The sequence below is a fragment of the Strigops habroptila genome, chromosome 3 (genome assembly GCF_004027225.2).
Source record: "Strigops habroptila isolate Jane chromosome 3, bStrHab1.2.pri, whole genome shotgun sequence".
NCBI classification, from domain to species: domain Eukaryota; kingdom Metazoa; phylum Chordata; class Aves; order Psittaciformes; family Psittacidae; genus Strigops; species Strigops habroptila.
The window spans coordinates 85,871,836-85,894,981 of NC_044279.2; the positions used below are offsets into that span (position 1 = coordinate 85,871,836).

The 23,146-nt window shown below is 41.8% G+C and overlaps 1 protein-coding gene across 4 annotated transcripts in view; it reads right to left on the reverse strand.

Moving 5' to 3' along the window:
- BMP2K (BMP2 inducible kinase) overlaps positions 1-15,818 on the reverse strand; it is a 52,554-nt gene extending 36,736 nt beyond the window's left edge. Inside the window, exon 1 of one of the 4 annotated variants that reach the window (XM_030480734.1) lies at positions 15,378-15,818. In XM_030480734.1, the coding sequence (XP_030336594.1) occupies positions 15,378-15,525 (148 nt within the window). In that variant the 5' untranslated portion in view covers positions 15,526-15,818. Of the gene's footprint in view, positions 1-7,884; positions 9,668-15,377 lie in introns of those variants that run through there. The other 3 variants (XM_030480736.1, XM_030480738.1, XM_030480737.1) reach the window with 3 other exon arrangements.
- Positions 15,819-23,146: the final 7,328 nt, after the last annotated feature.

Sequence of the window (23,146 nt, forward strand, 5' to 3'; positions counted from 1 at the left end):
CCACCTAAAAACTGCCACTAACATATTCAAGACAACAGAACATAAGGCTACCAGGCACAGGCATCACAGTGCCATGTTTTCTCTTTGTTTCACATCCTCAAAAACTCAAATGTAAACTGAGAAACTGCAGAAGTGACTAAAGACTGTAACATAGTTAGCACTCCAGACCTGAATATGGGACTGACTGCAGCTCTGAAGAGACTTGTATGCAAAGCAAAAGTACAGAGAAGCCTTGTTTTGCATGATGACAGCACGCAGCACTTCGCCACCCTGTACCGGCCCACACGAACAAGAACACCCCACAGCCTTGATGCTTAGTGTGGGTCAATGAAAAACCACACTTATGCACCCCACAACCAAGACTCAGCTCTGTCAGACGTTGCCACAAAAAGCTAACAGGATGCTGTTTCCACCTCAGAACAGAAGAATGAAGGGGAGGACATTCAGCGTGATGGCATTTGTCTCCCCAAATGATTGTTACATGTGATGGAACCCTGCTTTCCCGGAGGTGGCTGAACACCAATCCACAATTAATTCTGTATTTGGCTTGGCTTGCATGCACAGCTTTTGCTTTACCTGTTAAATTGTCTTTATGTCAACCCAGAAGTTTTCTCACTTCTGCCCTTTTGATTCTCTCCCATCCCAGCGAAGGGAGTGAGGAAGTGGCTGTGCAGGGCTCAGCTGCTCTCTGTGGTTCAACCACAAGAGACTCGTAGAGGCTGAATCTGTTACAGTCTTTTACTTGCAGTTTGCTCCAACTGGTGAACTACTAAACTCTATACTCCTACTTCAGACAAGCAATAGAACTTCATGAGCAGAAGGGTTTTAGCTGTACAGTAACATGCAATAACCACTACCCACATCTGTCAATGCTGAACCAAGAACAGTAGCTACTATAGCCGCTATCAAAACCAGCAAGGTATAAAAGCTTCTCTACAAATGCATGCTACAGAGCTGCTGAGTTTTAACATCTATTTCCATTTAGACACAAATACATACCCCAAAAAAGTTTTTAGAAAGCTGATTGTTACATAAAAGCGTATTTTCAGATATGGTCCTTACATGCAGTTTTCCTGTACATTTCAGAAACCTGAAATGAAGAAGTGTATGTGGGAAGCAACAGATCCTAGTTGTTCTTACCTACCTACGCAATCTGGACAGTTTGATATTTAGTAACTTCCTCAACAACTAAGTATCATTTTGCATTAGGAAAAAAAGGGGGGGGAAAAAAAGAAAAAAGAAAAAAAGGACAGTTTTAGACAAAATTAACCCTTAGAGGACCCTGGGAAGGGCTGCAGGGTCAACATAACTGTCTCCATTACAGCACAGTCCCAGAACTGGCTTCACACTAATTGTGTAAAGTTGTTCTTAATGAAGCTCAATAACCTCAAGGATAGTTTATTTCTAATTCAAAGTTTGCAAGTTTGGCTCTCAGCTTGGCTGGGGAGATAGACTTGTGTCGCTCTCTCCACAAAGCTGGATAAAGGGATCAAAATGTAAATTATTTCCCAGTGAACCATCTACCCACACACATGCTGCTAACCTTCCCCTCCTGCCCCCCTTTTACAAGACGATGGCTATCCATCCACGTGATAATAGTTACAATACCAGATCTGGCTTTTTTGCATTTTAGATGATCTAACATACAACAAGAATTCAGGTGTACTCATCTGTGTTCTGAATAAACCTCTGCCTTTAGCAGTACTTTCTCTGATCTCTTATTCTGCACCACTTGATGCCTGGATCACTTCATACACATCTGCTCCCTGTTAATTCTAGAGCCAAAAATCACCGAGACGTCTCAATCATCTCCCACAATCAGGCTGACCTGCAGGCAGAGCCACCCTCCTTCACAAGCTCGATGCCCCTCGAAATCGCATAGCCTCTGAGCACTACAATTTGGAAGCCCAACACACAAGGATGAACCATTTTATGGACTATGAATCCATGCAAAATGCAGTTAGACCAGTCCCTCTCAAAGCCCTGCAGATAGGGTACAGCAGGAAGTCCTCATTAAATGCTATAAGCTCATGCTCTTTGCTGGAAAGAAAAAAAAACCTCTGACCTCAATAGCCTTACGAGGTGCCAAGACACCAAAGCCAGTACCCAAAAGAGCAGGACAGTTATGAAGAAAATGGGGAAAGTAGTCCCCCTTTACTAGAAAAGCATGATCTCATGAAAAACAGCTCTTAACACCCACACGCACTTCCGTAGAGAGCACTGGGAAAGGCCCTTTCTCAGTAAACCCTAAGCACCACATCGATGTGCTATTTCACCAGGAATTCTGAGTAAACTTCTTCCGGCCACAGTTGCAGATGAGCCCATGCCAAGAGCTATTTCTTGCAGCTCAGTTTTGATCCCATCTTCACAGACTGTACAATAAACAGCACGTTCTCCGAGCTCAGGGAGAACTTCCGTGATCCTGATAGACTATTGTGCCACAAAGGCCCCTCTGCCATCCTGCTGCTCAATTTCTTCCTTCATGGTGTCCTGCTACAATGCCATAACTCCGTATGTTCATTGGCATCTTATTAGGATAATTGCACAGCACTTCAACTTACTAGAAACTCCCTCCCTCCTGCAACAGAGGAAGCCCTTCCTCCACAGAGGCACTGTCTTCTGTTATCAGGACAGATGTTGTACTGCAAGCACATTTATGGGAGTGATAGACTAAAAGCATACACAAGAAATACTTTAGTTTTGCCTGGACAACATTTAGTTCTTCGAGCTAACAAATTTTATATCTAACAGCAAAACCTTTCAAACCACACAGAACTCAAACATTTGCAAGTATTTCATCAGACTCCAAACTTCACTTGACTGTTGAGAAGCTGTATCAATCGAAAATTACAATGCAGTTTTCAAGCCTTATGAAGTATCTTTGCTCAAGCACTCAGCTTTTGGCAAAAGCTCCACAGGGCAAGGAAGCCACTGACCACAACTCTGCCTTTCCACTCCTGCAGCTCCTCTGTGAATGTGTGTGTATACGTATATGATTTATATACACTCTTCTGTATGTTTTTAGTAAAGCATATTCCATGTCTCAGCCACAAACACAAGGTTCTGAGACACAGCTCCATCCAAAAGAACAGTTGACAGATGTTGCCTGCAAGCTCAGGAGCTCAGCATTCCTCAAGCCAAGAGCAGAAATAGCTCCCTAGTTTTAAAATAATCCATTTCTACACACATGGATTTTGGAGTTCGATATTCCTCCACTTTATTTTAAGCATGCAGACAATGCATTCCAAGGGGACATACCACTGTTGCTTTTACCACTGCCCACACAAATTCCCACTGTGACAAGCTGAATATCAGGGCTAGTTTAGACAAGAAACAGGGCTGTCTTCAAATCAGCATCTGCTCTGAAGGCAGCGCTGTGAAAGTAATACCACTGGGACGTGACAGAACACCTTTACCTGCTCACTGGCCTGCAGCCCTGCTGATGCACAGGCCTTCTCACACTTGATTTCTCCTAGCACCAACTGCAGTCCAACTCTGCAAAAAGCTTTGCAATAAGTACCTGAGACTACTTTGGGAATCATAGCATGGCTTGGGTTGGAAGTGACCTTAAAGCTCATCCAGTTCCAAACCCCTGCCACAGGCAGAGACACTTTCCACTAGATCAGGTTGTTTCAAGCCCATGTGTCCAACCTGGCCTTGAACACTGCCAGGGATGCAGCAGCCACAGCTTCTCTGGGAAGCCAAGACACTCCAAGTTACTACCATGCTCTGGGAAGGACAGAATAAGGTCTGCTATAGATTTTCATGAATTTTTCTTATTTAGTAACACCAATGCACCAGACATGCCCAGGTATCAAATTGGGAAAAAAAAAAAAATCTGGTGTTCTTACTGGGGAAGACAGAAGCAGCTATGTTGCAAAGGAGAGCATAGAGATGTCAAATGCACAAATATTTGATTTTTTTAACCATTTAATAATCATTAGATTAACTGGTAAAGCATGCAGTCCTAACCAAAACCCACAGATACCAGTGATGCAATCAGGTACTAGTATTTTTATTATGAAGCTTTAACCCCGGTAAAGTTTATATACTTTGAGACTAACAAGTTGCCTAATTCTGAAAAACCTATTCTCTGTAAAGCCCCTGCTCTCTTCCCTCCCATCAGGCAACATCTCTCTCAAGGATAAAGTATGTAAAATGAACAAGCCTACCACAAGCATGTTGTAACAGAAATTAGAGTATTAAACAGGTCCATTTTCTATACTAACAGAAACTGAAATTTCTGTAAAGTTTGGCAACAAGTCACAATCCATTGGGCTTCATTCACAAAGTCAGCTCTAAAAGGCATTTGTTAAGCATTTTTAATGCACACATTTATTTAAACAAACAAACAAAACACGCCTCGATACCTTGATTTTAACTCCAACATAATAAACAAGTGTCAAAATAACTTACAGAAAGGTTAAATCAGTGGGTACAAATGCATTATATACCTAATACGCATCAGCACAGCTTTTCTGGAAGTAAACTTCACTGTCACATTGAACGTTACCACCCATCAAAATAAATCTAAAACAACTTTTTCTTTAACTCTTACTTGCTCTGTACTTTGTCCTTAGTTTTCCTTGGTATCAGCATTTACATTGCTGTTTAAATACACAAGCATAAGAATCCAAAGCACAGAAAGTTAGAGAACCGATCTACAACCTCGCGCAGGAATAACCTGCCCACTCAGTACCACAAAATCACCATGGCACAGAAACAAGGCAAAGCATGAGGTGCCCAGCTTGGGCAAAACAGCAAGTTCCATGGCATCTTGGAGATGTGCCACTTTCCGTTGCAGCAGAAACAGAACAGTCACCAGGCCATGCTGAGATGAACAAAGCAATTCATCATGTACAAGCATTCCAGACTGAGGCAGATGTCATACAAAAGTCTCTGCTTTACTATTTTTCTAAGACACCATACACATACCACATTAGCTAAATGAAACGTGTCCCTCTCCACTGCTACAAAGAGCCTACAGAGCCTTATTCACATCTTCACATCCAAGAGTAATCACCACTGAACTCATTGACCATTTTTCATACACGAGCATGATCAAACCTGGATCAACTGGCCGGAATTAGTTGCTAAAGATATATCGTATGATTATTTGAGGCAATCAGTAAATGATTTTCACTATCTCACCTCATCTTTAGCTGTCTGCAAACGTTTGTTTAAACTCTGAGGATACCAAAGGAGCAGATACAGACCCATCTGGCAAATGAATGACAGGAGACCAATAAACTAAGAGCAAAATACTGAGATTCAACCTGCTTATACCAATACACAGAATTAAATATTTTAGGCAATAATATTTCCTCGGCATGTGCAGAGGGGCAGGCAGTTCTTACAGCTCTATCTGGTATGCGTTGAATACATTTGAATATTTCAATTCACATACAAAACATCTCTTTATTAAGACTCCTATCTGAATTATTTTACATCTCTTATGCTTGGGTTTCATTCGGTAATAATACTTTCAAACTTCACGCTGTGACACATGAGGATTTAAAGAGACACTGAAATTTCTGAACAGTATAAGCAGCTTGATTGTTTTAAATAAACTATGCTGCAATGGCAACGGGATTCCAAGTATCAGAGTCAAGATTATCAAAATCATTTAATACCTCTCATACACCTACTGTGTTTGAAGGCAGGCAGTCAACAACAGTAACTCTGAACAAGGCAGTTATTCATTAAATGGACAAGCCTGGAAGCCTGCATCTCAGACAATGAAAATATTAGGACCCCTCTACCACCTAAAGCCAAAAGACATTCAAGTAAAACTTCCTCTTACAAATGCAGCTATACAATTCAACAGCAGCTTCACTGAACAGCAAGTCATGAGGAAGAAGTACAATAGCTGCTTGATGGAGACAATTATTTCAAGAGAGCACAAAGCTGGTAATACTAAATTCAAACCAAGACTGGAGGAACTTGAAGACATCTACATGACTAAACCAAATTAGATGTGGCACATGAGTTTGCTTTTGATGAGTTTCTGTATGGTAATACTGCTTTTAGAACTACCATAATAATATCAGCTTTCTCTTCTATCTTCAGAGGGCCTAACGAATTTCTGGATAGCTCCTTCTGAGAACAAATAAACCTCCCACTGCTTTCAGAAGTTCTCATTAAGTAAAAGCCAAGTGGTAGTACCCTGTGATAACTCAACTAAACAGAACTCAAGGCCAAGGTCTGGACCCCACAGACCATGCTACTGAGCTCTGAAGAGACAGAAGCTCACAAGGATACAATTACTTCACTTCCTTCTTTTCAAAAAGTTTCTTTTCCTGCACATCACGCATGGAACGGAACTAATGTCACGTCCAACACTGACATGACAAATTTCATCCACGCTTCCTATTCTTGATTCCTGCGACACATGCTATATTCAAGTCAGGTCACTATACATGCGTGTCAGCAGAGTAATTAAGTGCTTTTCATTCTTTAATGGTTTATTTGCTCCATATCTAAGACATCAAGTTCAAAACCAAAGTACTACAAGAGATCGCCTTCTCCTGTGTTTACACTACTGCAATCCAAAAGAGCACTTGGTGCTGCCAGAGTTCTTAAACAGCACAGACCAAGCCCATGTAGATTTAGCAGTTAAATAAAGATTAGCTCCAAGTTCCGTTCCTCCACAGCTTGCTCTCCAAAGAAATGCTCTTTTCATATAGTTGCATGCATGTGATTCAGTAATTAACCAAATCAAAAACCCCACAGTTGTTCAGCAACAATTTAACTAAATAGAAATATATTCAGTTTTTCAACCTACAGGAATTACAAAAGAACGTAATAACATGTCACATTAATCACAGACTTTTAAAAGTATTTTTTGTTTTAAAGAAAAGTGGCCTAACACTAAGATAATCTCATTAGAACTGTTACTGAAAGATGCACAGATACAAATCATGGTGCAAATAACACATTAAAAAAAATAAGTAAAATGAGCCAGCACAACAGTACAAGAATTAAACCAAGAATTGGACCACTCTTACATATTAGTACATAACTCTTAGAGACTTGCACATTAAAGTTTCAAGGCACCACGCAAACAAATCCATCTATTAAAATAATGTGCAAGTTTGGAAGGAAGCCCAACATATACATTATTCCAAGTAAGACCTCCTCAAGCCCTGCAAAATCAGAATTCCTTTCTTTGTATGTGGCAATCAAGGTACAGTCTATTACAGAAGTGATGAGGAAGAAACCATCCCAGAGCCAGGATGTTCCAGACTCTTCCAGCATCTCTTGTACAGACTTGTTGTATGACTCGGGGCAAATCCCTTCATCTTCCTTAGTTTCTCCACCTGCTGAATGACTCTCCCTAAGGGGATGTGATGTTCTTCAGATCGATACCAGCTTTGACACCTCTTCAAGAGCCAGACAAAAGAATGCTCAGAGGTATTCTCTCTCATATCAGTCTACAAAATCATTTCTTCAGCGTTTTTACCATTTGCGTCAGAAGTGGCAAGGCAGATGCAACGAGAATCAAGGCTAAGAAAAGACTATCATACCTTTACATGGAGAACACTCCGATTTAGCTAGTTCACTTCCACAACACAGACTCCATGATTTGTAACATCTGTGTTCATGCTGCTCAAGAAAAGCAGCATGGCTTTTGCCACTCAAACCAAAAGAAATATTCCCGCTTAAGTAAAACAGACCCCTAAGGTCAAGTAAGATTTTTGCTTCCAGTTGTTAACCTCCTTCCCTGTGCATTTTCCACCACCCTGCTTCTGTTCGGAGTCCCAGTTTCACAAATGACATACCCATACCCAAGACATCCCACTGCTAATAGTAAAAGGTAACCAACCTAGACAAGAGTGAGCAAGGAACACATGAATCAGAGGAGAAGAAGGGAAAGGTTCCTACCTTCTTAACCAGCAGACAACACTCAAGAGACTGAAATCCATTCCCAAGACAACCAGAGAAGCAGGAGAAGAGGAATTCATCTTCCTTTCTTGTCAGCAGCTAGACAACGATGAAGAGAGAAAACAGAACCGAGCCCTTCAAAAGAACAGGGGTTTCACGTTCACCATCTGACTGCTTAAGCTGGAGAGCAACACCCAGGACGTAGCACCTGTACTGCTGCACAAGGACAGACTAGAGATGAGACCTGCATCACTGGGATCTGCAAATCACCCTTAGACTTTCACCTTAAGGTATTAGAAATAGGCAAATATTCCCAACATTTCAGGAAAAGGCTGTTCATCCAGTGTATTAACAGCTTTTAAGCTAAACCTATAAAAACACACAAGGGAAAACTGCCATTCAAAAGAGATCCCTACAAATCTAAATTTCTTAGCAAGAGGACAGCATCTCAAGTAATCAAGTTAGTTCAGTGACTGACCATGTGCGTGTTCCTGGTTAGTCCCAAATGCGGAGTAAAATCTGTTTACTAGAACCCCCTGTTTTCTGACACTCTTACACCTCACATTTTGGCAGGCATAGAGCATTCATAGTGTCAGTTAATACAGCTCTGCTTCCAAACAGCAACTTGGGCTGTGGTAACCTACTTATCTAGACTACTGCAGAGGCAAAAAGTAAATACAGCCCAAGGTTAAGAAATTCAACAGCTTTGAGAATGAAGTCTTATAAAGAACACTGTAAACCAAAACAGTGCCAGAGACAAGAAGCACAATGTGATTACCTCAACAGTTCTCCTCTGAACCAGATGTGACATCTATTTAGCAAGAAGACATTCATCAGACAGCACATGTGCACACATTTACAGCTAAAACAAGCTAACATCTACAGCTAGAAAGATGCCTAAGCTCACACAGTTAACATGTGTACATATTAAAGCACGCTCATTCTTCCCAGATGCAAAAGGAATGTAAGCCTGTAATTATGCTGCTCCAGAGAAACCAAGTTCTATCTCTGGCATTAACTCCAGTGCTCCACGCACAGAACTGTACAGCTACTTCCACATGGGTAATACACTAGTCAATGACTGGCAGCTCTGATACTACACTAACAACAGCCCAGAGAAATAAACATACTCTTCCAAGGACCACTAGTTTCTAGTTAACACCTGCCTGAAAAGGAATTCTATTAGTTTACAAAGTCTTTGTTTTCTAAGTTGATATGCAAAATACCAATCTAACTAAAAAAAGAAAAACAACAGAACACACACCCCCAGAATAAGACCCTGCACAGCTTCTTTTCCAGCCAGGCCAAGTCTTTCCCAGACAAAGCCAACATACCCTCCATGTTCACACACTGCCTTACACTTTGAAGATGTCCAGGAGCTTCATAGTAAACACATCTGCATACATACAGCACCTTTTATGACTACTGTAACATCAGAATACTTGATCAAAACTCATCCCTAAGAAAAAAATGCAAGTAGATGGCACATACATTTGTTACATTTGTCTTTGGTCAAAAGTTGGCATAGGAAAAATGGCTTCAGTTTGTGCATCGTATGATACTGCTACAAATCAAGTTGCTTCTCCTTTATAATCATTTAACTCTTGGCCACTATCACTATCCTAAAAACTTAGCTCAGAATTACTAGATTTCAAAGTACATGCTCAGTATTTAACAACTTCTGGGCACACAAAAGTTAAATTCATAATGTTCTTGAAAAAGAACAGAACAATTACATGCAATTATCAGAGGCATAACACGACATGTTGGTGTGTACTGCAAAGCAGAAAGGAGAGTCCTTAGGGGACACGAAGGGTAATAACTTGACAACCAAAAAGTGTTAGGACACATGTCCCTAAGAGCTGAACATGGACTTACCTGTACGACAGATATCTTCGTCAGCCTGTGGATGCTTCCTAACGTGTTAATTTCTCTGTCTTTGAAAAAGAGGCACATGACAGCTCTCAAGAACACAGCGAGAACGACTGTCCTCCAGAAGTACCACTGGAGTTGTCAGTATGCTACTTATCTAACTAACATGAAGTTAAAGCATTCATTTTGTGCACCACGTTACATAAGAAGATATTTCTACCTGCATATTGATGCGAGACTAGGATCACATGCAAATACTCAAACTGCTTCCTGGTTTGCTTTCTTTTTTTGACACACAACACAGCTACATCGTGTAATAGGCAAAACACAACACTCTTGTTTCAAGATGTTAGCTGCTTTCATTAGGCTTGAGAAGCCCAAAAGATTAACCCCAAGTGCTACAGTACAGGCTCCAGATGTTGCACTACCCGGGGACCAAAACTCCGTTCAGCATGTCAACCCTGCCATTCTGAAGCTGGGAGCAAGGCAGCCATGCCCATCACTGGGAGTGGGCCAGAACTTCACGTGTATTACATTATACTCTTAGACAAAATGAAAACCAGAAAGTTTCAAGTACTCACACGGCTTTTTTTCCTCCCTTTAGCTTTTGAACTCAAACAAACCATTTCTGCTACTCAGATATTATCTAAGCAAAACTGTTTCAGACAGAATAACAGGCTTGATGTTTACAGTCACGTGTGAACACAGATTCAGTGATGTTACACTCTGAAAAACACTATCAACATGACCAATCCCAACTCAAATCTTTCCAGATAACCCTCCAGCTCATAGTCCACCCGAACAAGTGAACTAGATTCCAACTGACAGTAAAACAGCAGCTACTACCAACAGTTGCAAGTCACATACAATATAACCTCAAAAACCAATGAAGAAAGCCAATAACAAACATCTCAGCTTACCACATAGAAGGACAGTGCCACACCACATCACCATGATAGAAATCACCCTGCACCAGCTATAGTCATAATACCTACCACAAAAGTAAGCTCTCCCACTGTACAATCTGAATCTCAAGAGGTACAAAGTTGGTCCACACCACATTTAAACTCTTTCAGATACTAAAGTTCACATGCATTAAGAAGGCACTTCTCCCTACTCGCCTCTTCAGAGCAAAGCACAACCCATGAGCCACATCTTCATGAGATAAAGCAGCGTATGCTGTACAGCAGCACGCTTCAGGATTTATAGCAGCAGCCACAGTTGCAAATCCCCACAAGAGAACTTACTCTAAAGACCTAAAAATCAGTATATGAATGGCTAATTGCAATGGGGCTTACCAAAGCATCCTAAAAGGGCAGGAAAACCTTATGCACACTAAAAATTGAACAGCATGACAACCTGCAAACAGCCCAGGATCTCACAAAACAGGACCTGGGTTCCTCTCCATTAAGGTCATAGTTTTCTTAGGCCTCAACTGAATAGTATGAAAATAAAAGAACGACTGAATAATAAATGTCATCAAGTACTTGCAAAGGCTGCATGCTCAATGCAAGTACGGTGGTAGAGCTTGTAAGCAGCTCATTACTTCACTAGTTTGCCAGTAATGACTCCAAAAGGCTGTAGTGAGATGACTTATAAAAGAAGGGAGAAGGAATTTCCAATTTTATAAAGGGAAGACATGAGGTTTTCACTTGTCCTATCAAGAGGTCCCTCGTCAGAAAACTGAGCTTTAACCATCATATCAAATACGTGAAGCAAACGTGTTATACAAACACAAACTCATTAACTTAAATGCAACCACCACTTGAATGGCTTCTTCTCTGCCATTCTCTCTAGGCCCAGATGTAAGGTCACTAAGAAAACCAACACCTTCCTAAGATAGAACACAACATATACAAGGCTCAACACTACACTGCTCCAAACTCACCATTTTATCAATTACAATGATTAAAAAAAAACCCACACCAGCATAACTGCTACCAAACAACTTCTTAGCACATATACTAAGGCAAAGGCAACAGAGAAAGTTACAGCCCAAAAGCAGCAAAGTTTAGATGCACATAAAAGCTGAAGAGAAGCCTATTGCCTTTTCTGAGCACAGCAACACTACCCACCACTAGTTTAAACCCAGTCTGAGTACTTCTGGGAGCAAGCTGCATAGGGAATTAGCCAGTTTTTTCAATTCAAGTCTCCAGCATCTTGCCTCCACTTCTGTAAGCAATGTACTTGCTGGTGGAAGGGTTAAAATGACAAAAAAGGCACAGAATTAATGACAAAAGAGTTTTGCTTCTGCCAAATGCGGCCAGCCTAGTCCTTCCTCAAACACAAGGTTTTTGGGGGCAAAAGCAACACCCTCTTGTGCTATATTGACATCACACGAGGATATTCCTTATCTATAGCTAGGGTTAGCACCTATAGCATAAGCAAATAATAATTATTGGATAATCCTGTGAAATCCAACTCAGTAAAGCTCACCCACAGCCCTAGCATTCCTAAGACATGACCAAAAAAGCAAATTAACAACGAAAAGAACCCTCATGCTTGTTTCTAGGACACTACTTCCCTTACTTCAAGGTTCTTTGCTGAAGATAGCTCCAAGTCCAGTAGTGCTAAGTTTACAACTGCCTGCGAGCCACATGACGCATTTATCACAAAATGTGAACTAGAAGTCTTTTTTCGGACTCACCATAACTAGAGTTCCCCGTGCACTAACTGTAACTTTCAAGAGAGAATTCTCCATATTTTTATCAGATTGAATTTTCCAAACTTCAGCTGCATTGCACGTACTTTTGTTCAACAACAAGATACAAACAGAAGGCCTTAATTCTGCCTGCATCAGTCATTTATTCCACATATTTCTACCATCCTCTCCAAATGGACTGGAACTCATTTTCAAGCCTTAACCAAAATTAACTGGGTTTTTTTCCCACCTCTGAGAAATAAACCTTAAAAACAAATACCTCCATCCAACAACATACTGACCAACAGGTTACAAAGGTTAAGAAGTCACCAGAGATGTGTTTGAAACAGACAAAACCATCTAACGGCCTACTAACTACAGCACTTGAACACTTATACTTGGTTTACTACAAAAGGATGCAGTTGCTTTAGACAGCGTTATACACATTTATGCAAAATAGATGCAAAATAAAGAGCTAGCTTCCTAAGTCAAAATTTGGAAGGGAGGGAGGTGGGTCTTTAAACCATTTGAGTCTGAGCCGTATAATGCTACTAATTCTTATAGCTAGTAAAAAGGCCTATCAATACCACAGCACTGCTAAGAGAACATTATATATCCATTCTGAAATAGGCTTATGTTCATTATATTCATTAACTCATTAACAACATTTTGTGACACAACATAAAACTCTGATTTGAGCCTCTTGGAGTAACAGGAACTACGTGACAAGCCGAAGACCCTCAGTAAAACTGGGTTTCAGAAAAGGAAGGAAGGAAAAAAAAAAAAAAGCCTTATGCAAAGGGACGAGGGTAAAAAAAGTTTGTTCCTCCCTGCTCCACAAAGAGAAAGAGTATTAAGCAGAAGATTTTTGAAGTGTTAAGTATTAATAACACGTTCCAATATGACTAATCTAACATCAATAACATGCAATTACTTACTATTAGGTGTTACTAAGTCAAGGGAAAAACTGACTGTCAAGAAGTAATCCCTAGATAAAAAGCAATTCTCTTTCATGCGCTACTGTGGTCAGTTGTAAGTACCGAAGCACCAAGTGAGCCCCTTCATCACCATGACCCTCCCGCTAGCCCCATGGGGCACACGCCAGGTCCCCACGCACACCACAGTCAGGGAGCTGCAAGAGCATCGTCCCCCGGCTCCCTCACTCCCCGACCACCTCAATTATGCAGCTTCGCTACCTGCTCTTTTCTATTCCTCTTAGGCCTCTTCGCGTCCTCTCTGCCCAACAGCTCTGGAGTTGGTTTTGAAGACTTTTCCCAAGCTGCAGCAGATTTACACTGCCCCAATTCCTATCGGTCCTGGTCTGAGACATCCATATTTAAGAGACCATATAAAAGCTGCAAAAAACTTTCTATTTCAGTCTCCAAAGTACAGAAGCCAACTGGCACAACACTCACTGGTAAAATTCATACTCCCCCTGCTCCCAGGCCCTTCTGGGCTATGAATTTGTTTCTGCGAGCTACAGAAAGAAGAAAAAAAAAAAAACCACAAAAAAACCACCACCTCAGTTATCTATAGTGACTCAACACATTGTAAGAAAACAATAACATGCTCACCTGAACCAAGCACTGTGCATTTTTTTTTCCACTTTCCACTACATACACTGTTTTTGTGTTACCTCCTCCATTTGATCAGGAGCCTATTTCCATAATTTCACAAGTCTCTATCCTGCAACCAGCCCTGCAGAGAAATGACCTTCTGTCAGACCAAGACAACTCTGAAGAAGCTGTCAGCAAAGACCACTCACCTTCTAGGCAAGCAGGTATGCAGCTGGCTGAGCCCTGACCTCATTTCTGTAACCCAAAGACAAAATATTGCATTCTAAATATTAAGTACCAATTCAGAATTCTACTAAAACCTTTTCCAGATAGCAATGACAACTTAAGTACTACCCATACATTTCTATTTTAAACAGTAATAGTATCTGCATGTACTTGTTAAAACCGCATCTTAAATCTTTATTGAGGAATGCGCCTAAGCAATGAAAGTTTACAAGCACATTTATGGATAAACTACTCTAAGCAATGTACAAACAAAAAGAGTAAAAATAAGTTATTTTACCCACAACATCCAAAGCTGTGTGTTGTAGTGCTGCAGAATCCATTCACTATGAAGTATGCAGGCCTACCCTGTGCTCAGTGACCTAGGAAGTGAGTTATACTTTATACATTACAACATGGGCTGCCACCGACTAGGAGATATCAAGGGTAGAACACCTCCCCACACGTACACACGGAGTAAAACTCAAACATGGCTGTTTTGATGATGGCCCATGCCAGCGCCTATTAAAGTCACACAGCTAACAAAGTCCAGCCAACTCCACGACTATATGAATTCACACAACTCTTTTTAAAGAGCCAATGGAGGTCCAAGGACATGAAGTGCAAGCTAACGACAAGAATTAGCAGTCACGCACCCTGCAACAAGCGGGAGGGAGGTCAGCAACACTCGACAGCAGAAGTTGCGAGCACTGCAACTTCACTCGTGACCCTGCCAGAAACCTACTGCATTCCTACAAGGAGGACCATGAGGTTTATTTTGTTTGTTTGCTCTGGTTTGTTGGTTGTTGTTTTTTTTTTCCCAGATTAGCTGCAAACCCTTACTACAGGATTACAGCTCCCCATCCGGAGAAGCTAGTGCCCGGGCGCGCCGTCCCCGGCCCCAACTGCTCCATCCGACTCAGGGTACCATCCGCTCGCGCCCCGGACATCTCTGACCGGTTGACTCGCCACAATACGCCGGGACACTCCACTCTAACCCACCAACGAGCCCCAGGCACTAGCCGAAACAAGAAAGAACCACCAAAGCCCCCTTAACCGGCTTACCGCCGGTAAGCGGCTCTCCAGGGCGGGGAGCGGGGCCCCGGCCCCCGCCTGGCCCCACGGCCGCGCTCGGCCCCCACAGCTCCCCTTCCCGTCTCGCGGCGACCGCGCACGGCCCCACTCCCGTCCCCCCACGTTACCTTCCGCCAGCAGCTCCTCGGGAGTGACCTGGTAGCGCCCGACGGCCAACACCTTGCCTAAGGCGACGCCGCTCGCCCCGCCGCCAGAGCCCACACCCGCCGTCCCGCCGCTCCCCTCGGGCTTGGGCATCCGAGAAAACTTCTTCATGGCGAGGGGGGCCCGCCGGGCCCGCGGGACGGGCGCGGGGCAGCCGAGGAAGAAGCCGCTCGGGCGGGAAGGAGGCGACGCGCCTGAAGCGAGGGGCGGCCGCTGCCCAAAGGCGGCCGGAGCGGGGTGGGGGCTGCCCCGGTTCACATGCCGGCCGCGGCCCCCGCCCCGCTTCTCCTCGCCCGCTCCCACAGCGGCAGCAAGAGGAGGAGAAGGACGGAGAGGGAGGAAGGGGGCGGGCACAGCCCCGCCACAGCCCCGGGACGGGGGGAGGAGCGCGGCGCCGGCAGGAGCCGCCTCCCCAGGGAGCGGCGCCAGGGCGCATGCGCGGCCGCAGCTCGCCTCACACCGAACACACACACACACACACACACACGCACCCCGGCGGCCGGAAGTGAGGTTGTCGGCGCCGGGCGAGCACGTGGAGCGGGAGCCCGGGATGGCGGGGGGGGCGGTTGGAGTGAGGCGCGGCGCGCGCTTGTGTTCCCGCCGCCTCCCGCCTCCCGCTTCCCGCGCCCCGCGCGCGCTCCCTCAGGGCCCTGAGGGGGGCAGTTACATGGCCGGGAGGCGCGGACTGTGAGGGCCGTGTTCAGCGTGGCTGTGATAAGGCGGTATTTGTCACAGTTCACTGGGCACAACGCTTGGGAAACACCCTAAGCTTCAAATAATTTATCTCAAGCTTCCACGTTCAGACCGAAAGCAAGTTTCAAACTGTCCAAAACCACCAATGACAGCCAAGCTTTTGTACTTAAACAGCACTTCTACGCATCCAAAAACGGTCAGGGATTAGAGCCATTGAAAAAGCGACTGTGCCAAGCCCGTTCTCCTTGGATAGTCTCCCCATGCAAATACACGTGAGGTACTTGTGCATTTTTTGTCTCCATTGCCAAATGAAATCATACAATAAACCCAAAATTTACATGGGATCTCCTGTCATTCTCACATATGAATGAATGAAGTTGCGTTTTTTACATTTGAAGTGGGAGTTTAACAGCACAGGCTTTCACACTGAATACCTAGGTTTTGGATGGGTATCAGTTGCAGCCATTGGTTCAGTAAAACTTCTGGAGAATTCAGAAGCTTAAATCTTTGGGATAACATTTCAATAACTGAATTAGGTTTGACTTAATCATGTTGCCATGCTTTTAGTCGGTAACAAAATGACGGTATTGCTCTATTGAAGTGACAACTTGTCATACATTGAGAGCACCGATATAGCTATTCACATTAGTAGTCCCCTTTCTGTAGTCATTGCCATCCTTTCAGTAAGAGATCAACTTTTCACCAGAATAGAGAGACTCCAGTTCACAGTTTTCCTTAGAAGAGAACGATATTTTGACTGCAGATGAAAGGAACAGAGTGCTGTGAGAGGAATGGCATGATCAGCAGCATTTCATTAATGAGGGCATTCTTACAGCGAGATGTGCCTACGCTCCTCACATAGATGCTTTTAATTATGCCTCTGGGAAAAACGCAGCTAGGTTAAAAGCACATAAGTTTAGTTTTGTGAGTAACACAATCAGTAAAAATAATGCGTTTTCTAAAAGACACTTCAACTTTTAGGGTAGGATTGACTTTTAGGTTAACTGGATAGTTTTTATTTGTTCTGGGGGTTCCTATCCCCACTCATATATTTCTGTTCTTTTTAAAGTAAGAGATCGAATTATTGCTGGAGTTAGTTATAGGCCAGACAACATAAGCAGTCTTGTTATACTGGGTTTAATGCTACTAATCTCTGTCTTGACATACTAGAGGACGTTAAGGTCAACTACTAGGCATCACTGGCAAACAAGTATATCAGTACTGCACACCCAGTTGTGGTGATGAACACGTAGGTGGCTGCAGAAGTGGCTGGTCTCTCGTGAGTAATCTCAAAGAGCCACACTGCGACGACCTTACAGTGTTCCACAGGCCATTGAATTGCAAATTTGGCACCCAAATAGTCCTTTTCTGTAAGATGCCAGCATGTTTGAGGAGGTTTCCTGTAAAGGATTCCCATTTATTAAGTACAGGTCACTGAAGAGACAGATTTTGACAGATCACTTAAAAAATATGGGCCCAGTCCTCCAAGTAGGTAAATGAGTGATAATTTTGAGTATGTGAACAGGCCCACTGACTTTGATTTAATTCCGCACCTGAGCAGAACAACATTTTGGCATTTCTAGAAGTTGTATTAATTTCCAGAAGGGAATTGTGAGACTTCTTGCCCTCAGGGTATGAAACCCAGAGTAAACTCTGCTCTCCCTTACTGAAATGAAACCCCTTGTTTGGTTCAGTCAAAGCAAGGATGCTTCTGTCTTCTGCATCTGGAATGTGTGCAAGGAAACCAACCTATTCAATGTAACGCATGCTTGGCAGTCTGACACACAGACCAGAAAGGTCTTTGCACTACTTAAAAAAACCCTAAACAAAACAGAAAAAAGCTGTAAAACCTTGACAGTATCCACAAACACAGTTACTTTCTGGTTGATGTGAAACAATAGGTGGTCGGAAATAAAATCCAGTGACAAAAACCAGAAAATCAGAAGTAGGAATCCTGAAGTGAGGAGAGATCAACTACAGAGGTGGAGAAGACGGTGTTGGGACGGGGAGAGCCATAGCTTGGGTCAGATAATGTATCTATGGCTTTATTCAGAGTGCTGGAAATCTAGGTCCCCCTCCTGACTCTTGACTGCCAGACAGCCTTAAGCATGCTGCCTCATCTCAGTAGACAAAAAAGGTTCCTGTCTATTAATCAGGAACCTTATAAATCAGGATAAGGCAACTTTAAGTCTGCTGCTTCATCTTCATATATGAAGAATTTTCCCATTTATAAAATTAGTGTAGTGGTTATTTACTCCATTGTAAAATCCTCTGAGGATTTATGGAGGAAAGCTCTAGGTAAGAACACTACTTGAAAATGAAACGTCAGATTTTTCACATGTGCTTGGAGTTTGAAACATGATGATTAATCCTCTTTAAAACTGCTGAATAGTTCAAATGCCTTTACCTTGATTACTTTTTCTTAAGCATTTGTTTCCTTACATCTCTCCCTACTCACAACTCTTTCCTGTGTACATTACATAAATTGGTTTTAAATCAATCCCATGAGAATAAAACAGCTTCCTGCAAAAATGTTCGATATCCCTTACAGAAAGTAGTTATTAAGGCAAAATAGAAGTGGAAAACTTTCTTTGTGTGAGTGCTGTTTTGGAAATGTCTCTTGCTTTTTCTGGACAAACTCTTTTCATTCTTATTACCCAAGTAATGAGTGTTAGAAAAGAAAGAGAAAGAAATCTAATTTTCTAGAAATATGCTGGTTACATATGAAACCTTTTTTTTTTTTTAATTTTGATTTGTAACACAGACTCTCAAGTGTTCAGTGATTACTGCAGAAAAATTTTGTTCTCCTTATTCAGGTCTGTGAGGGTTATTTTCTCTTTTGTAATCATTCAGTCAGTGTGAATAAAGCCCTACCAGAGAGAAGGTTTTCCCAATAAACACTTTCAATTCTTTTTCCCCCCTCTTACTGCCTCATTGTTGCATGCTTGTTTTCCTTCTGGTCCCCTGGGAGCCTTGAGAAACATCATTTTACACAGAGAAGTAGCTATACAATCTTCCTATCTTAGCAAATGCTGTGTCTTAGTTTCATACAGCTGACCTTGATGCAGTCTGTTTTAGACACAGTTACTAAGACCAGACAAAATGTTTATGATGAGCTAAAAGCTAAGAAAACCCCAGGAGACATCTGGTTTGGGTTTGCTTCTGCTTTTTTCTAGCATCAAGTCATATCCCAGCTCCGCATCTCGGAGGCAGTAGTAGTAGTGAAAGGCTTTTTTTGTTTGCTTAATTATATATACAAAATAGCAGAAAGATTTTGGTATGTTGTGAAAAAAGTTGGCATGGGAAGTATGTTGACATGGAGGAAAAAAAAAAAAACCCACAAAAAAAGCGAAGAAGAAGACTGAAATCACTTGGTGCAGAGGAATAGCACTAATGAGCTAGAAAGCAAGTGCATTCTCTGTCATCTCCTCCGGTTTGGAAGATCTGAGCAGAGGCAGAGACTTCGCATTGACCTTGTGAACAGAGACAAATTTTCATTCCTTTCAGTTGCTATCATCAGCTGTTCTAATCAGGACAGGAAAAAAAGGAGCTGTGGAAAACAACTAAGTCACTGATTTCTGACATTCAAATGGAAACAAACTGAGGAGCATGCTGGTGAAAATATTTAAGGTACAAATAGCTGACATCAGCTGTGGTGATACAGAGCGCAGCTCTCATTGACATTGAGGTCAAGAGTGTTTTATTGCAACATGAGATTCGGTCATCTGTACTACAGCCAGCACTGGGACCAAACAAAGTATAAATTGCTTGTTGGTGTGACAACTCTCGGCTGGTTCAAAACTGCAACGGCAAGTGGAGAAAACATAAGGGCTGATGCGTTTGTAAGAGTCCTAGCTGGAAATCCTGGAGGAAAGAATAGGAAAGAGGTTATTACAAGCTCAGAATTGTTTGCATCTTGACCTGGTAAATTGCTTCACATTAATAATAATCTGTTTCCCTTCTGGAAAACAGTCTCCTATGTTCATCCTGATGACCAGGACTTTTCCTCTGTTTGATAGAGCAATATATTGCTGCTTCTTTGTAAGAGCATATAGATCTGTATTTTACCTCTTGAAGTCAAACTCTCCCCTGCCTTCTGTTGTCCAGGTGCCTGGTTATTCCCAGCTCACCAGCAGTCTGGTTTAATTCATTGTCTCTTACAAACAAAACCTAATTTCACCCGAATTTCAACCTAATTTAACAATTAACTTTTGCAGTCCTAAAGATGTCTTAAGAGGTTTCTCTATAGAAATGAAGTGTGCAGCCTCATGAAGGCCACCATTCTAACTTATTTAATGAGTAAGTCTCAGAAAGTTATTTTCTTTCTTAAAAATGAATGAGTTATGCATGTGACCAAAACATGGCGTTTCTAAGCAATCTTTAAACCTTGGTACACAGTTTATAAAGGGCCTGCTGATAGTCCACAGAGGTCTGGATGTGGCACAACTTTCCCCTGCCTGAAAGCTAAACTTTCTAACGAGAAAACTAAAATGCCCAGATTCCAACACTAATACTACTCTCCTGCTACTACAACTGGTAAAAAGAAGGATAAAAGGTAAAGGTCAGGCACAAACATCAAGTCTGAGTGATACCTTAATTTCAGCAGCATATAAATTGGAAGATAGTATCCTTCATTTAAGTCCCTTTGAGATGTAAATACATTATTTTATAGCAAAAAACCCAATCCAAGCATCACCAAACCCCCCCAGAAGCATTGGTATGCCCCAAAATTACTTGTAGCAGTAAAATGTCATAAAAAAGCCACAGCCACTGAGGTTCAAGAAATAATTTTATTTCAGATCTCTTTCTTTTTACCCTATTTGCAGAGATAGGTTGTACTGTTATAGTTGTTCTGTAAAATGAGCAGTGGACTTTTTCCCCCCGTGTATTTTTTGGTGTCTTAGAGAACTACAAAAATATCCTTGGTCATCAGCCTTATGCTAAAAATACTTACTTCTTTATATAGTTTTATAAGCTTGAAGGGAGAGGAAAAAATCTTTGGAACTGAGAGCCTGGGAAGAAAGAATGTCTTTTGGGTCACAACTGAGCAGCCTTTGTGGTGGTGCACGTTAAAACATTGAAATGGTGCAACAAGAATGGCTGCAGATGTCATTGCTGGCTGGCTCGTCTCTTTAAAAGCCCACTTCTAAATACTTTTATGTTGACTATAAATTGTTTAATTTTGCAAACAGGTTATTTCCACTTACAGGCTGTTAGCTGAATGTATGTTTCAAGTACTATGGAGGTGTGAACTCCAGTTCTACTTTGATTTGGTTAGAAAAATCAGTAAGACTTTTGGATGTTGTTTAGCCAAAAGCATTTGCATCCAGGCTAAGGAAAGGGAAGAATTTCATCTGCTGCTAGTGTGGTTGAAGTTACATGCCACAACAGAAGTAGTGGGAAAGATGGAGAAAAGAGAATTGCAGCAAGTTTATGCTAGATCTAAGTAGATACAGAAATACTGTAATAATTGTTCATAATTTTGCAACACTCTTTCCTGAAATAGGCTGTCCATTGTTCCACTGTGCAAAAAGACAGTGACAGAGCTATTGCATATTCTAATGACTGTGGTCTCATGCTCTGCAGCCCCAGTGCATACTAAATAGGATAGATAAGTCTTTGGCACAAGATGGGCATAACTTTCTGTTCTGGAAAGCAGAGAAGATTATTAGGGGAAGAAATATGTTGGGTCTGGTTTTGAGTAATGTGGTGAAAGTAGCTATAAATGTAGAAGAGTGAAATGTATTGGATGAAAGCAGTCACAAAACAATTAATTTCACCATGTAAGGAAAGTAGTAGTAGTAGTGGCAAAGCACAGGTGAGGGACTTCAGAAAACTTCATTAAGTATCACAATACTTACATATGGGACCATATGGGATAGTAAGTCAAGGAATATAGGAGTGCAGGACACCTGATGACTTCTGAAACGTACATGTCAGACTTAGCAGCAATGTTTTCTGATGCAGGGGAAAGACGGGCAGCTTAGTAAGGAAACGATATGCAACTTTGAGATGGAAACATTAAGACAAGTTATTTGACATTAATTAGTTCAAAGAAGTGAAGCAAATATAAGGAGTTTAGAAAATACATCCTCTGAAGAAAGGTTAAACAAGTCCTATGCCTCTGGAGAAGGGGAGAAAAGAACGAGTTAATTTTCTGCTACACAAAGGTTGTAAATTACAAGAAGTTGATAGATATTTCTCAGTATTTACTACTAGGAAGACAAAATAATTTGTCTTAATTTACAGGAGAGAAAATTTAAACTAGACATTGAAAACCTTTGCTATAATTAGGGTAAGAAAGCGATAGAAGAAAACTAATTAAATGCAGTGCCCCTATCAAAAAGGTTGTAGAAGCCTTAAACTACTCAACATTTCATTTGGGATTTTTTTAAAGGGTAAATAGACAAGTGTCAGTGCAGAAAAGACCAAAGCCGAGTTGTAGATACACATGATGTTCCCTAGTGCATGGTGATAGAGGAGCTGAGTAGATTTTTCTCAATTTTTCTCTATATTTCTACCTATGCATTCAGGCTGAAGAAACACTAACTCAATCCAGTTTTATGTGACGTGTAACAAAGATGTCACAGAACTTAACAACCAGTGGTTCCAGCCTGCGATGTGCTGGCTGCTTTGGTTTACTCTTGTGTTGCTCTATGCTTGGTTGGAATGGGCCTTTAAACTGCTGCCATGTTGACTTTACTAAGGAAATTATTCCATTTTTTATCGAAAAGTCAGTAAAGTAGTACAGGTTAGTTTTTGTAACACATGAAAACCAGCTTGAACAGTAGAAGGAAGAACAACTCATGAAGCAGAAATACCAACATAGGCCCATAAATAAAGTTTTGTGACAGGATATGTTTGGAAGGAGGGACTGTGAGCTAAACCCAGCAAAAGCATAAAATGTTTTTCAAGTTCACTTTTTAAGCTGGCTAGGAAGTTGAAAAATGATTGAAACAATCTGACAAGCTTTCAGGACATACATTCTTTTCAGAGCATGCATTGTCTTTCCAATGCCAATAAAATTGTGTAACCCGTT